At 44.5% G+C, this 15,411-nt stretch overlaps 1 protein-coding gene across 3 annotated transcripts in view; it reads left to right on the top strand.

Annotated features, from left to right (window-relative positions):
- Positions 1 to 15,411, top strand: part of ETV6 (ETS variant 6) — an 87,544-nt gene that overhangs the window by 14,329 nt on the left and 57,804 nt on the right. The window contains exon 2 of one of the 3 annotated variants that reach the window (XM_027898524.1): positions 13,176 to 13,302. In XM_027898524.1, coding sequence (XP_027754325.1) covers positions 13,176 to 13,302 — 127 coding nt within the window. Of the gene's footprint in view, positions 1 to 13,175; positions 13,303 to 15,411 lie in introns of those variants that run through there. The other 2 variants (XM_027898525.1, XM_027898526.1) reach the window with 2 other exon arrangements.

The following is a 15,411-nucleotide window of genomic DNA, read 5'->3' as shown; positions in this document are numbered from 1 at the left end:
AGACATGATGTTCTGCCCGTAAATTAATCCAAACTGAAGAGGTGCTGCCTTAAGGTGCACATTATTGTGACATTATTTGTCCCTTCCACCTCCATCCCACTGCCTATGAAAGGCTCTTATTTTCTCAGCTTTGCCTCTGTAGTTGCTTCCTAATCCAGTTCAATCAAAATGATCAGTTTGGGGTTTTTCTTTCCCCTGAATGGATTCTGGATATCAAGTTTATTCATTTTTAGTAAGAATGTGTCATTTTTTTTTGAATAGTGAAATTGGGAAGTTGAGATACCAGTGTCGGGGAGGTTTACCTCTCACTGTTCTTGGTTGTGCTGTCCTGAGCCAGCTTTTCCCTGTATCTAAAGCCTGTTTTCTGAGTGACATCTACATATTGAGGTAAAAATGTTTATTAGAAAGAAAAGAAGTTAAGACTGCAGACAAATTCTGGTTTAAAAATAGCGTTTTTCCATTATAGGGAAAAATGAAAAGCAGATGGTAGGAATTTTTGACAGTGGGACTTTATGGTTGGTAGAAAAGGGCTTGTTCAGTGTTTCTAGTACAGGCTTTGGCTTGCAGCAGAGTCCTCTTGTTCCGTGGGTAGGTGGGGACAAAGAGACCCCTTCCCCTCATGGCCTAAATTGTGCTGCAAATTCAGGTACCACTGGAGTGGATTTAAGTGCTGGATGGCTGAGGTGCTGCTCCCATCTGCCTGTAGACTGGGTTTCAGGTTCAGAAGGGCAGTGGAGGGGAGGACAAAAAAGAGCTGAAGCCAATGGGCTTTGCGAGCCTGGTGGTGCAAAGGTGGTGCAAAGCATCCCTTCTGTCAGGCCCTCTCTTCTGTTCTGAATTTAATTGTTGTGGTGAATGGGCAGGCTTGTACTCGGCAGCAGCGTGGAGTCCCTGAACTGTCTCTGTTTCCTGCTGATTTTCTGTTTGGCTTGGAAGGACACGGTGCAGGACATGAACTGGGATTAGGCAGCGAATATGGGCGTTGGTGGAGTGGCTGTAGTGAGAGCCAGGCTGGTTCTCTCTCTCAGGGCTGTCTAAAGGGGGTAGCTGTGACCTATCATGTCACAACAGGCTTTTCCTTCGGTGCAGGAGCCATTTCCTTGTCCAGTGGTTTAGTTGCATCCCAAATTGCCTGATGCTGAACGTTCATGAAGGAGTCCCTGCTCAGATGTTTGCGGGGTGACAGGAGCAGCTGACGCTGGTTTAAAAGGAAATGCGTTGTAATATTTCCTCTCTAGAACCTCCAAGGAGAAACTTTGGTCAGGATTTTTTACTTGATAAAATTCTGCTTCGACGCAGTCGGGAGAGGAAATTTCTCCTGTGACTTTTCATTACAAATGATGTCATCATGAGAACAGCATCTTTTGCTTCCTGAGAATCCGTCTGCCCCTGCTGCTGATTTCCCACCTGGAATCTTAACTTCCCATGGGTGACAGTAGGCACCTGCTTCAGCAGCTGCAAGCTGTGAGGTGTGAACAGCCAGCCCTGTGGGAAGGATTATTAAGGAGAGCCCCAGCTCTCTGAAAGCCTCTTTTCTGCATGAAACTTGAAGAAAATGAGGTCAGGGTTCAGGTGGACTTCAGGATTTTACGATGGTGAAGGAGATAACTGTGTCAGTGCAAGGAAACTTTAACTGAAGAAATAACTTCTGGTTTGTTTGTTTATTTTTTCCTGGAAAATTTCCTCCCTTCCCCCCCAGCTTCAAAGGTCTTTGAATAAGGAGTTATATTATATTATATTATATTATTTATATTATAAATCTTTGTCAGAGAACAAAGCACTTGTGCCTGAGATTCCCCTCATCGCTGTACAAATTGTCTGGCAGAAGTTTGTGAGTAATTTTTGCTTATGGGGAACATAGATATGTTAAATGTAATAAATGTAATGTAATAACATGTGAAAACACAGATTGTATCACTTGTGCTGGATTTGTTGGAGTTGAGGAGTGTGGTGTGGGTTTTCCCTTGTTTTTGTTGTTTTGAATAGTGCTGTAGATTGCTTGCCTTAAATAGCATCCTTTAGTAGAGAAAAAACCCCATCTTGATAGATTGACCACTGAAGGTTTGTCCTTGCTGCTCTAGCAGTAAACCTGATAATTCCAGTCTCCCCACTCCCCCCTCTTCTGTTTGTATGCACATCCTTATCTCCACTGGAGTGTTGCTTTCTTCTTGAGTTTGAGTGGTTGAAACTCCTTGTGACGAAAATATCAGAGTGCAAGCCATTGTAGTTCCATTAAATCTGCAGCTGCTGATGCAGTCCCTGCGTGTAGCTCATCAAATGCCTCTGTTTTAACTCGAGAATCAGTTTTTCTAGGGGTTGAGCCCCCAGTGGCTTCAGGTAAACTCCTGGACTTTGCTCTGGAGCAGATAAAGATCACTCATGCATTGCCTTTTGCCTGCTCTGCTCTGGAATCGTAACTCCTGATGGCAGAGTGGTGAGGAACAGGAGTTAAATCCCTGCAAGTGTTTATTAAACCTTGACCTTTGACTGGATGGGAATTTATGGTCCAGTGTAAATTGAAAGGAAGATATTACAACTGACACCCATTAACTAACCCCGGTGTAAAATTTACTGGCCAACACTGGCTTCAGGGTGATCACTTTGGGCGGGTTTTCCTGGGCTGATACACTTTTGAGACTCGTGGCATGCTGTGTGTTGGGTGCAGTGTCTGTTCTCACCCATACCGAGATAAATTAGTTTGAATTAATACAGGGCAAAAGAACTTGTAGATGAGCCATTGCATAGCCATGAGTTGTATTACAAGATTAGTGTTGTGTCTCTGTAAAGAATGGAGGTGGCTTTACCTGAGTAATGTTTCAGATGCAGCTGGTGTTGTTGACCAAAAGAAATCTTCCAGTTTGAGTTTAATCACAAGGACTAATTTTGCTAGGGTGTGAGGGTGGAATAAAATGGTTTTCTTTTAGAAAACAACAACAACAACAACAAACAACCAAACAAACAAAAACCCCAAACAAAAACAAGCAAACAAAAGAACTGCCTTCTTTGTTGTATTAATAGCTGTAGGTATTCTGACTACTGAAAAATCCCTCTAGCTTTCTGATCTCTAGGGCTGTTCTCTAGGACTTGTTGAGGTATTTGGATTTGCAGTTTTGTCTGAAATCTACCTATCTAATGCCCTTAGAATTTGTGTTTCCATAGAGGGTGGGAAGGAAACCCAGGACATTTAACAAAAGAGATGTTGATGTTTCTTCTGACTTCCACAACTCTTACATTAAACCTTGAAGATAAGAGCAGCGCTGCCTCTAAAAACCAGAGGCTTGTGGTGTTTGCTCTCACTTGCTCTCATGGGTATCCTATGTTTCCTTTCCATCCTCATCAGCAAGATCTGATTCTTCTTCACGTTCTCTGTTGTATGTGTGGCTCTCCCCGTTTCCCATTTTTCTTCCACGCATCCGAGAATTTGTGCCCCTGAATTCTCACCCGTTTCTTGGTAACAGGATTCCTCATTCTCTCTCCCAAACCAAGAGCTCTGTGTACATCTGATAGTAAATTCTGATGTGCCAAGGATGGTATGTGCATCTCCCAACAGGGTTAATGCATTTTTTTTTAATTTTTTTTTTAAATCTGTTCTGTAATTCCAGGTTTAGCTATGGCAAGGGGTATTATCACGCTGCCAGGTATCACCATGTGACCAGCCACCTATTGCACAGGTTCCTGTTTAATACTAGAAATCTTGATGTTAAGATTGAATTTGCAATGGAGATATGTAATAATATGCATGTGTAGCATAGGTGTGTGTGCATACATGGGTGAAGGTGTTGAAAGACAGCAGAGCTTTTCTTGAGAACCTGTCCACTCTTTCATCTACATCAACCAGGCCAATAAAAAACTTTTGTGTTTCTGACTAAACCAGGCTTACTCAGCTTTTAAATGTATTAGTAGCTTTAGTATTTCCACTCTGGGGCCTTGGATCATTTATTACGATTCCAGTCTGGATGGAGATAGGAAGAGGAGAAGCTTTTGGTGTAAAAGAAGAAAGAAATACTTTTTTTTTTTTTTTGATGGGAGTTGACAAAGTTATGTATCCAGTCTGTTCTGAGGGATCCCTTCCCACACGCTGTGTGGTGATGAACGTTGATATTCCTGGTGCCTCCATGAATCCCTCCACGGTGGCTGCCGAGGGACCTGGACAAGCTCGGGCAGCTCACGACCGTCAGGGGGGGTGTTTGTGTGGGGCCTGCAGGGTCAGGAGGGCTCATTCTCGTTTAGGTTGACTCGAAGGGCTCTCAAACAGCTTCTTCCTGGCGCAACTGGAATCTGGTGAATGATTTATTTCTTTTTGCTCGCAGGTGTGTAAGCGGTGGTGCCCCTTCACTTGTTCTGCAGCGAGATTGTCAGTCCCTCACAAACTGTCTGTAAATGGCTCTGGGATCTTTTCTGGCTGACAGGATGATCCCAGCCCTGCCAGAGCCCAAACCTTGGGGAGCTGAACCAGCTGCCAGAGGGGCAGGTGTGTCAGCTCGGAGCAGCCCGCGAGGAGCAGCTGTGCGCTCGAACTTTGCCCGTGTATTTACTCAAGGTTTTATCTCATCCTTTATTGTACAGCCCAGTGAAAATGAGTATTTGCCCTGTCAGTTAAAGCAGGGCCAGCTGAGTGGCAGAGTGTGTGCCTGGTGGCCTCGAGGGTGAGCAATACACCAGTGTTGGAGGGGAAGGCTGTGCTTTCTGTGCCACTGGAGAAGACAGAGACACCTGAGTAAACAGTGGGGCACCCCGGGCTGTGTGGGTGACTGGTTGGGTGCACTCAATTGATTTTCACTTTTTATTTTTTAATTTTTTTTTTTTTTTTCTCACGCCCGTAGCATTTTCGTTCGAGGATTTTTTATACTGGATCAAGACAAGAGCGCTCTTAACAGAAGGCTAAACTTGCATTTTATTTTGCACATGGACGGGAAAATTAATATTAAACCAGAATTTTCTTCTGAATTGAAGACCAAGTGTTGCACTTGGAAAGTGTAGCAGCACGGTGTGCTGTTGTGCTCTAGATGTTATTCTGGAAAAAAAAAAAAAAAGAAAAAGCAACCCAAAACAACAACCCTCAACATTTAAACCTACGTAACAATTGAAAGGGCTGGTTTTGGTATAATATTTTGATACTAGCAAGATTGCATGTATTGAGGGAAATGTTTACTGCAACACTTGTTACCACTGCTGGTCTTCAGGCCTCTGGCAGTGGAGTTACAGCCAGGCTGTTGTGACTGATGGATTATTTTCTGCCTAGTGTATTGCAGGACAATAAAGCAACATGATTTTGTAGGATTCTGAACTATCTGGTGTTAGAGTTAAGGCATTCATATCGATTTTGAATGGAACTGCCTTTCACTGCTCGAAACAACTGTTCAACTTCAACACATAATAAATGCAAACAATTATGGTCTTGGGATAGTCAAAATAAATTTAGGAAGATTGGGTTTGATTTTCGATTTTCCAACTGTATTACCAGGGTTTGATCTTTGGACCTGTGTAACTAAACTTTTTCTGTAGTTGCTTTCTGTTATTCTGCCTTTCAAAGGACTTTGTGGAAAAGCAAGCAGCCTAAAAAAAATCCCACAACCAGTTTGGCAGGTCCTGTATAAACAGGCGAAATGCCAGGAAAAGTCATATGTCTTTGTTGCCAGCTTAAAAAAAAAAATTCAGGTTAATTTTCTCCTAATGAAAACCTCAGCCTTTGCTGTTCATGAGGAGGACTGTGGGGGAGGGCATGTGGAGGAAGGGGCTTGGAGGTTGCTTGCTAGAAGGAACGTGTGTGTCCTGAAATGCTGGGAATATTGTCCCAGTCACCTTCTTGGCCATAGGAACAGAAGCAGCATTTTTTGTGCTTCTTGTAAGCAGGTTTGTTTTGTTTTTTTTTTTTTTTTCCTTTCCCCATCTCCTCTGACAGCTCGCTACCCCTTGTGAACGCAGAGATCTCGGTCGATGCTTTGACAAAGAGGAGCATCAGAAATCAGAGGTTCCCACGGGGGGCACGTGTGAAATCAATGCTCAGATGCAAAGTGAAATGATGCATTCTGAGAGCTCTGGCAAGATGTCCATGTCATTTTAGTTGTCTTTTGTAGTTCATCCTTCTGTTTCTAGAGCAACAGCAGCAGCCTAACACCAGAGAAACATGGTAGAGGGCTGAAATGGGATTTAGGCAACTTGCTGCTTCTTCCTGCCCCTCTGTTCCTCACTGTAAACCAGAATTGAGACAGATCCTTCCTCTGGTGCTTCACTGTCTTAACCATTTCAGCTTTGAGCTCTTCAGGGCCGCCTTCTGCTCGGTATTTCTGGAATGCCTTGGACAATGGCTCTGTGTTTCACTTTGCTCCCGAGTGCTACCAAATGTCAAGTCCTAACAGTGGAGCCCAGTAGAGTTCTTGGAGAGAGTATTATTTTCTAAGGTGCCCAAGTAGGCTTTTGCTCAGCTTCTGTCACCTGAATGGGCTAGCCACCTTATCTGCATATGTTCTGGTCCCTGCACTTGTAAAGGTGAGTGTAATAACACTTCCCTTTGTTGTGAAAAAGTGCTTAAGGTATTGTAGGACATATTTAAATAGGGTAGTAATGAGGACCATGAACAAGCCTTCAGATGGAGTTAAAATGGGCTCAAGACTAGCACTGTGCTCTTCCTCTTAAAGATGTCTGCATTTTGCTCAATTTCAGCTATCTTGGTTCCCAAACTTCCCACAGCTGTAGCGAGGCAATATTTGCAGGTCAGAAGCAGTCTCATGGTAAGGGTTGTGAAGCAGCAAGGCTGAGTTGTGAAAACGAGCCAAAGAGAGGCAGAGTGAAACCTGAGCACTTCTGCCCTGCCAGGAACAACAATCATAACCAATGCTTTGGGATCCTGAGCTAAAACAAAATAATAATTTGAGGAAGAACAAAAAAGTGATGCAGAGGTTGAAAGGAACAATTAAAACAGTTGGGGAACTTAACAAACAGGAAAAGCTGTGGCAGAAGGAAAGCAGCTAAACTGAGATTTGTCACAGGGCTTGGCACACCTGTTGTCACAACCAAGGCTGTGAGCGCTGTGGCAATGTCACAATTTGTTTTGGAGCATCAGTAGCAGGACTGGGAACAGACTTGTGTCCTTCTTACTGTTTCTCTTCAAACCTCTTCTGCAGAACTTTTGTCCTGTGCTCTGCAGTCCGACATCTGCCGCCCAGCCTTGTACAGAACCACCATATAGGAGGTGATCCACTTTCTGTTCCTCTTCTGAGTGCTGGAGGTGCCACTGGAATTTCCAGACTGAAGGAATAGGGACTGTGTGGGATGTACCCTGTCACATGGATAGGTCATACCTGGAAGGCATCTCTTGTTTTCAGGGTGGTTGGGAAAGGATTGCTAATAGCTCTCCTTACGCAACAGAATATTCACCTGCTTAGTTCATTACTTGCTAGCTGCAGGCAGGGACATTGCAGCTTTGGTAATAGCAATGGTCAGGTTATTACAGTGTACAGCATTAATGGAGAGAAAGCATTTACTATGAGACATCCCTCGACACTGTCATTGTCCCCAGAATACAGAACATCTTGTCCAGTTCAGGCTCTGCTCTCCTCCTCTCAGTGCCCCTTCTTAAGAATATGCCCGGCTCGTGAGCTTCAGCTTCTTTTCAAACACATCTGAGGGCACATCTCTTCTTCTTTTGAATCAGTTAATGCACTACCATGACCAGCTGTTTCTGTAGGAAGAGATTTAAAAACTCTCCTTAAAGTTCTACCAACCCTGATGGCCCTGTGCTGGAAGGACTGTGTTTCAGGGAAAATAAAAGATCTTGCTGTGCCTGAAGCTATCCCCGAGGTGGTTTGTTTACTTTTTCTAGGTAATGTTTTCGTGTCTGATGCATTGATCAACAGAAAGCTCAATTTCTTCTAGTTCCTTTATTCCTCCCCTATGAGCTAGACTGTTTGACTCTTGTAAAACCTGTCTGTCTTGCATATATGGGGGAGGATGTGTATACATGATGCAGAATGAGGAGCCTGCAGATGTGCAGGATGCAGTTTTCGAAGTGAAATCCTCCCAGGTGTTTTTATCCTCTCTCCTTTGTCAGCTCGACTTTTCTTTTTTAGTCACGCTGATCTTACTTCATTCATGTTAAAGTGAGTAGCTGGAGTAGGTGAAGGAACAGTAGGAGAGGAAAATTGTAATTTGTCGTTTCTTCCATTTCCAGTTTATGTACAGCAGTCAAGGTCAGTGCAAGGATGGCCCTTTCTAGGAACTCCCTCTGCATGTCATATGCTGGGAGTCAAATAATCTGAATCTTTCCAATATTTTATAGTGGCAAACATCATTTCTTGTTTCTGGACTAGCTTATCACGACAGTCTTTGAGAATGGGTATTTTATTTGGCCCTCTTTCTCCCACTGTGGATGCTGTTCAGTATTTCCTGAGTACCCAAGCATTCCATACACACACTGTCGACTCTCAGGTTCAAAGTGATCTCGTGTAGATAAGGAGAGAGATAATAGACTTAAGTTACGGAACTGAAGAAGATAAATATTGAGGCCCATACGTGGATTTTGCTTCCACACTAATGTAAATCAGGATCAGAAACGTCGTTTAAAAAAAAAAAAAATCACACAAACATAAGAGTTTTGTAGGTGTGCGATGGGACCAAGAAGTGTCACTTCTTAGATTGGTAAATGGTATTTTTAAAATGTGTATTTCAGGGTGTTGTAACTCCCCAGGAATTCGGTTTCCATCAGTGACTGAGGATTAAAAGAACCCGTGAGTTTTATGTGAATTACCCTCCTATGATTTTTCCACTACTTAATTGATGGGCACAGAGATATCCCAGGGCAGGGAATGAGTTGACCTTGTCCAATGTGACAGTTCTCACCTGTGGTTTGAAACCTTCTGTTGTGAAGGATCCTGTTCCCAGTAGTTGTAGCTTCAGTCAAAATGTTCAGAAAGCAACGCACAACACCGTGTTTCCCTTGGTTTTCCCATCTCGGTTTCGTGGCCTCCAGAAATCTTGCACTGAAGTGAGCACGTGACTCCAGTGATGGGTGTTCAGGGTGTTAATTCCCAGGCAGGCAGGCAGGCTTGTACAACCACCACATGGTCCAGAGATGAGGCTCCCCAGCCCTCCCTGTTTTAGAAAAAAGAACCCCAAACGTGCAGTGAAATATCCCTTTCTAAGCTTGGGAAGTCCTTCTGTGTTGCCCTCCTTGCCTTCCCCACTGCTGACTCGCTGGCCACAGTGCTTTTCCCAGCTGTGCAATGAACTGTCTGTCTCGAACCTTCTGTGGTGTTTTTGTGAAGCCAGTGCACCAACAAAATCCCGATAAATGCCCAAGGAACCCTGTGGATCACAGCAGTGGCCGAGCTTTCCCAATGCCCTGCTTAAACAAAGGTCAGCAGCGAGGTCTTCAGAGGGAGTGCTGCAGTGACAGCCACGTAACACAGTTGTTGGAGTTGCAGGTGTAAAATAGCTGTGATTACCAGATCATGGCACTCAAGTGCCACATCCAGCCCCATCTTAAAAACCTCCAGGGATGGTGAATCCACCCCCTCTCTGGGCAGGCCATTCCAATGCCTGATCACTCTCTCTGTAAAAAGAACTTCTTTCTGATACCCAACCTAAAACTCCCCTGGCAGAGGGGAGGTTATTATACCCCATCTGAGGTATAATGATTCCGCTTCTAAATTCTTCACCAGAATCTGCCTCCTGTGCTGCCCAGCTATCTATGGATAAAATTCTTATTATACACAAAAATCTCAGTACAATTTATTAAATGATTAGTCATTTATGTCTTAGTATCATCCTCTGGTTTTACCTGATAGTATCTTCCCACAGCCTGTTCTATTCTCTCTTCCCCCATATTAGCAGTGACCTCAGTGAAGAAACACTCTTTGAGCATGTGGTTCAGGTAGTTATTTGCTTCATTGGTATTTGCTAGTTTGAAATGTTTTGGAGTGCTTATATAATAATGCAACTCTGTCGTGGCGTTTTCAGTGACAACATTGATTTCCTCAAGCTGCCTTTCCAAAACACTTAAGTGCATCAATATGGTTGTCTGTATAATTTTAGTTTAATTAGAACAGTGGCTGTACTCATTATGGGAGAAGCACCAGCTTTCCCGCTGTCTCCTTTCCCCTTCCCTCTGTGATGCACCCTTGCACCTCCAAGCTTGGTTTTTATTTACTTAAAGAAGGATTGAGACATGAGAGGGTAACCATCAGCTGCCCCTGGCCCAGGAGGACAGGCTGAGGGAAGGACTCAGGGAGGAACTGAACCTCCCAGAATTGCTGAGGTTCCAGAGACGATCTCTGCTCTCTGTGTGCAGGAAATGAGATGTTCATCTTCTCCCAGTGCTGCTTTGCAAAAGGTCCATTCCAGAGAGCTGTGTTTGTTTCAGTTTCTCTAATTACTGATAGTGTGCTGATTATGCTGCTATAGATTTGACGTGAATTGCTCTATTAAGGGGATAAAAAATGAGATGTCTGCCGTGGAAATTATGAAGATGACAGTGGCTGGGGGAAAGAAGTGGAGAGCTTAATGCATGATGTGGTACTGCAGGGCTGTAGTTTGCTTTTTCTGGAGCCTAAGCCTTTGTCCCTGGCAGAAGGTGGAGTATGCAAGCTCTAACATTGACCAAAGTCCCCAAATGTGCCATACAGTGTATTAGGGGCTCTGATTTCCCTCCTGCTTCTTGTTAGGCCCTCTAAGTCATCTCATAATGGCCTTTTGGACTTCCATATCCAGCTCTAGTGTTGCATGCTGGTGAACACTGCGTGTGTCTTCCTTCCCTTTCTGCTTCCCCTCACATGCTTCCCTAATGATTAACTGATTTGACTCTGCTGTTGTCCCCGGTGCTGCTCTGGGGCTGGCTTGCTGGCACTGCCCTGCTCAGTGCCTGGATGTTCAGGGACTTCTGAATCTCTCCTGCAAACCCCTCATTTCCTCCCAACAACCCTTTTCTCTCTTTCTCCTCCTCTACCCTACTCAAGACACGCCGGGAAGGACCCACAGCAGGAAAACCAGACCCCACCCAGCTCCCACCCAGCATCCTGGGGGGCAAATGTGTCAGCTTTCACTCCTGGTTAATTTGTGCCTGTGTAGTGTCATCACGTGCAGTGTAGGAGTAAGCTGGCCCCAAGGAGGGCCTCCCTAAAAGTTGACTTAATGCATCTGTTCAGGTGTCGTAGTCAAGGTGAAATTTCTTGGTGAAACTTTCCCGACACTGCGAGCCGAAGAAACCGAATAAATAAAAATAATGAAACCGAATCAATGAAAATGATGATGGCAATCAATATGCAAGCTGTTTTATCCACTTCTCTGTGGCTATTGACAAAATACTAGGGAGCTGCTGTTTTGAAATTGCTGGTTGGTTGGGGCTGAGCATTTGGTCACTTGTAGGTTTAAATGTCTGTAAATTGCTTTGATGTTTAGGCAAAAGGTGCTGGGAAAAAAAAATGCAAGATTAGTAAAAGAGGGCGTTTCAAAGGCACTAATAGAAGTTGGAGAGCTGACTCCCCTTTGTGCCTTGTGAAATGTGTTCTGCAAATACTACTAACTCACATTACTGGGAACATCCAAGGTGTGTGGAAAAAGTAAGCATTTCCATATCTTGGGTTTTTGACTGTCCTGTTCCTTAGAACAGTAGGAAACGATCTGATGTATTTTTTTATAACAGTAAATCTCAGTGAAGCTGCCACGGTATAAATCAAGGTATGGGCTTTTAGGAGGTTGATCAGTAAAGGCAGCAGGTACTGGAAGCGTAAAACCCCAACTTGATCCAGCACCTCCTGGATGCTGAGGGAAGGGCACGAATTCTAGGTTTAATTTCATTTTTTGTTTTCACTTTCCACCTGCTGTTGGCCCTTTGAAGCCAATTAGCCTGTCTTTGAAGCGATGATTCATTATTTCTGTGAGCATAAAATGAGCTGAATACAGGGCTATATCCTGCAGGGTGCTGGTGCTGTGCTCTCAGGTCAGAAGGATCATCAGATTGAACAATTTCTGGTTAAAAAGTACTGAGCTGAAAGCCACAGAGGCTGTCCTGTAAATGCTCAGAAATTAAGGTGGCTTCTTCTGCTCCTGTGCGTGGGGGGATGTAAATCCATACCCTTTGCACTGCTGTTGTTAAATTTCAGTAGCTTGGTTTTGGGGAATAACGTGAATTGCCTTTCAGGGATCACATGATAATTTTGTTTAATGTTCCTGTAAAATTGTGACTGTATTTATTTACAAAGGGTATAATTTGTGCTGTGATTGGAGTACAGGCTTACAATATGGAAGACTTTTCCCATCAGATCTCATGAAGTTTCAGTCTTAGATTTCTTGACTGGCGCTTTTGTAAATAAAAACCTGTGATAATTATGAAACTAATGCCACATTCACAAATTGCCCTTTAACTCTGTTTGACCCTGAGATTAGTTCAGTTGTAAAATCCTGATGGTGATAATGCCAAGGTCATGGTTTGAATCCCCTGTATGGGCCGTTCACTTAAGAGCTGGACTTGACGATGCTTGTGGGTCCCTTCCAACTGCGAATATTCTGTGACATTTGCTCCTGTGGCTGTCCTTGCAGAGCTGCCCTCTGTATGCCAGCTTGACTTGCAACTTACTTGGTTGCCAGTCAAATTACTTCAAAGAAGATAATAGTGACTACTTTAGGCCAAACCAGAAGTATTACATCACTTGATGTATTTTGTAGTGATATCTTTTTCTGCAGCAAAGACAAAAGTAATTGATGAATGTCTTTAAAATGCTAGGAAGGAATACTGTTAAATGCGTAACAAACTCGTTTAGTTCATAACTGATTTGTTAGTGTAAGATGAGGTGGTTTTGGCGCTTCAGGGGTATCGTGGAGTTGCTGTCTGGTTTTCACTGACATAAAACCCTCGGAGTCTCCCCTCTTATGGGTCACTTCCCTTTCCCGCCTTGGCAGATTTCCGAGAAGCACCTTGGAAACTTCCTGGACCTTTTGAAAATCAGAGCCGTGGCCCCAGAAGCTGTTTGGCCCCTGGCTGAAGGCCTGGGCAGCACACAGCCTGTGTGCTGTGCTCTGTGGTTCCCTGGGCAGCCCGGTGCATCCCTGGTGCTGCTCACCATCCCCTTCCTTCCTTCCTTCCACCCATTCCTCCCTCCTCTGCCTTGCTTTCACACCTCCATTCCAAAGTTCACGTTGTTCTCTCTCTCTCTCCCCCCACCCCTTTTTCTTTTTAACAGCAGGAGAGAATTTCGTACACCCCTCCAGTGAGCCCGGCACAGAGTTACACCTCGACCCCACTCCATGTGCCAGTGCCTCAAGCCATCAGGATGGAGGAGGATGGGATCAGACTGCCAGCACACCTGCGTGAGTGTCAGCACTGAGGCTCTGCAGCTCTTGGAGAGGGGGCAGGGCGGGCAGAGGAGTTATTTCTGGGTTTGTGGAAGACAGCAGGGAAGTCCCTGTCTTTATACTTGTTTTTTTTTTCTTTCTAAGCTCTAGCTGGTTTGGTTTTCCTAGCTACTGTCTTTAGCTAAAGGGAATTACTCTTAAATCCAGTACATTGTATCTCCCCCTCTCCTCCCCTTGCCAAGCGCTTGGCCTGTCATTTCTCAGCACAGGCACGGGTATGGAGGGTTTATTTTGACAGGCAGTGCTGTGTTGCTTCCACTTTGGAGGAATTGCTTGGTTATGTGCTGCAACACAAGGTCAGCTTCACAAGCTGTGGCGAGTGGAACATGTTTGTGCTGTGGGTATTTTTTAGGTTGCCAGGGTTCCCAAATACTCGTGGTGCCCAGAGCCTCTGGTACAGAGCATGAGGGCTGACAGAGGCAGTGGGAAAGGAGGAAGAATGAGCTTAGCTGAGCACAGAAGGATGCTGCAAAGGAGGAAGGACATATAATTCACACTGAAACAAAAAACTGGAGCTGGGGGCAAGGTGAGAGCCACGTACTTCCTTGCTGAGATGATTTAATGTTTGAGAAATAGTAAAGGCCAAGGACTGTTGGCAAGTGAGAGGTGAATTAGGGAGATAGGACGTGGACAAGAAGAGTGGAATTTTCCTGTTTGGAGGAGAGGCAGTTCTAATGCAAATAGAAATGTTTTAAGTAAACTTTTTCTCAGGTGTTACATTCCTGGGTTACTCGAGCAGTAGTGAGCAGGAGGACCAGGAGCAAGCCAAACTTTGTGTTTTGCCAACTGGGAAATGGGTTTGGGATTTCAGGGGGGCAGGGAAGTAAAGTCCATGTTTATCACAAGACATTCTCATTGCTGTGTGCTGTCTTACACACACAAACACACACACACTCTCTTTTTCTGGATGAGAACTGTGTTTCAAGCATTTCTGTAAGCTGTGCTCACTCCCTTGCTGGCCACCGAGTTACTCTGCCCCGAGATCATTTGTTACCAGTGCTGCATCCTGCATGGTCCTGCACAGCCCTGGTTATACCTTTGCTCACAGGAATGGGACATTTCTGACCCTGTCTGGCTGGTCACTGCCTGAGTATCCGTGAGCTCCCAGGCCTGGCTTGTCTGGCACATCCATGTGGCTGCTGAGCTGTTTCTCTAGGCCAGGGAGGACTTAAAGCCACACTGACAGGGCATTTCTATGCTTTGCCCAAAACTTAAACACAGAACACCCCCAACACAGAAACGGTTCTCCAGCAGCTCTTTTCCCCACAGGTGCTGTTAATTCCCGGATCTTTTCCTCACTGCACTGGTTGTTACTGGTTACTTCTGCTGTGGGAGCCCCTGTCTGTCCTCTCCCCAGCTCTGATCACAGCTGGCTTTTTGCTCTCCCTGCTGTGTCTGGCAGATGTGTAAGGCAGGAAGGCAGAGACCCCTGATACTGAAAGTGGTGGTTGTTTTACCTACTTCCCTCACATCAGCTAGCCAGCACGTTAGGTAATGTAGAGCTCATAAGGCTTCATCTCAGCGAAGACTTTTTATGCAGTATTTTTAGGTGTGCTATTTTTTTCACCGTGATTTTTGTTTTGGTTTTCCTGTTCTTTTAGGGTTGGCACATTTTTAAAAACTTGCAAGGCTTCTTTCTCATTAGTGTTTCCACACCAGTCTGACTTGTTGCAGGGTAAAAGCACAGATGATTAATCATGAAATATCTGTGAAATGGCCTTCTATACAGTTAGTGTCTGAGACCATAAACAACAGGGAACACATTTACATACCCTTACTAGTTGTAGTCTGTGGCAATGTAGTATTTTGCAGCTCAGTATGCAGTCAGTATTGACACAGACCATTGTCATCAACCAACAGAGCCAAACACTACTAAAACCACTGGTTTTAAAGTACACAGATTCATAGCTAGGCCAGCAGCGACCATTCTGAATTCCTAAAAATGATCTCCAGCATAACTTCAGTTACAGAACTTCGTGCAGGAGCTGCTGTGTTTGGGTCCAGTCACTGAGCTACAACAGGTGCAGAAAGATTCCTGCTCTTTATGTAAAAGACTTAAGCGAT

The sequence above is a fragment of the Empidonax traillii genome, unplaced genomic scaffold (genome assembly GCF_003031625.1).
Source record: "Empidonax traillii isolate 1590-97213 ecotype Southwest subspecies unplaced genomic scaffold, ASM303162v1 scaffold601:size890739, whole genome shotgun sequence".
Taxonomy (NCBI): domain Eukaryota; kingdom Metazoa; phylum Chordata; class Aves; order Passeriformes; family Tyrannidae; genus Empidonax; species Empidonax traillii.
Note: the sequence above shows the minus strand (reverse complement) of the source record. Positions and strands in the feature narration are given on the sequence as shown.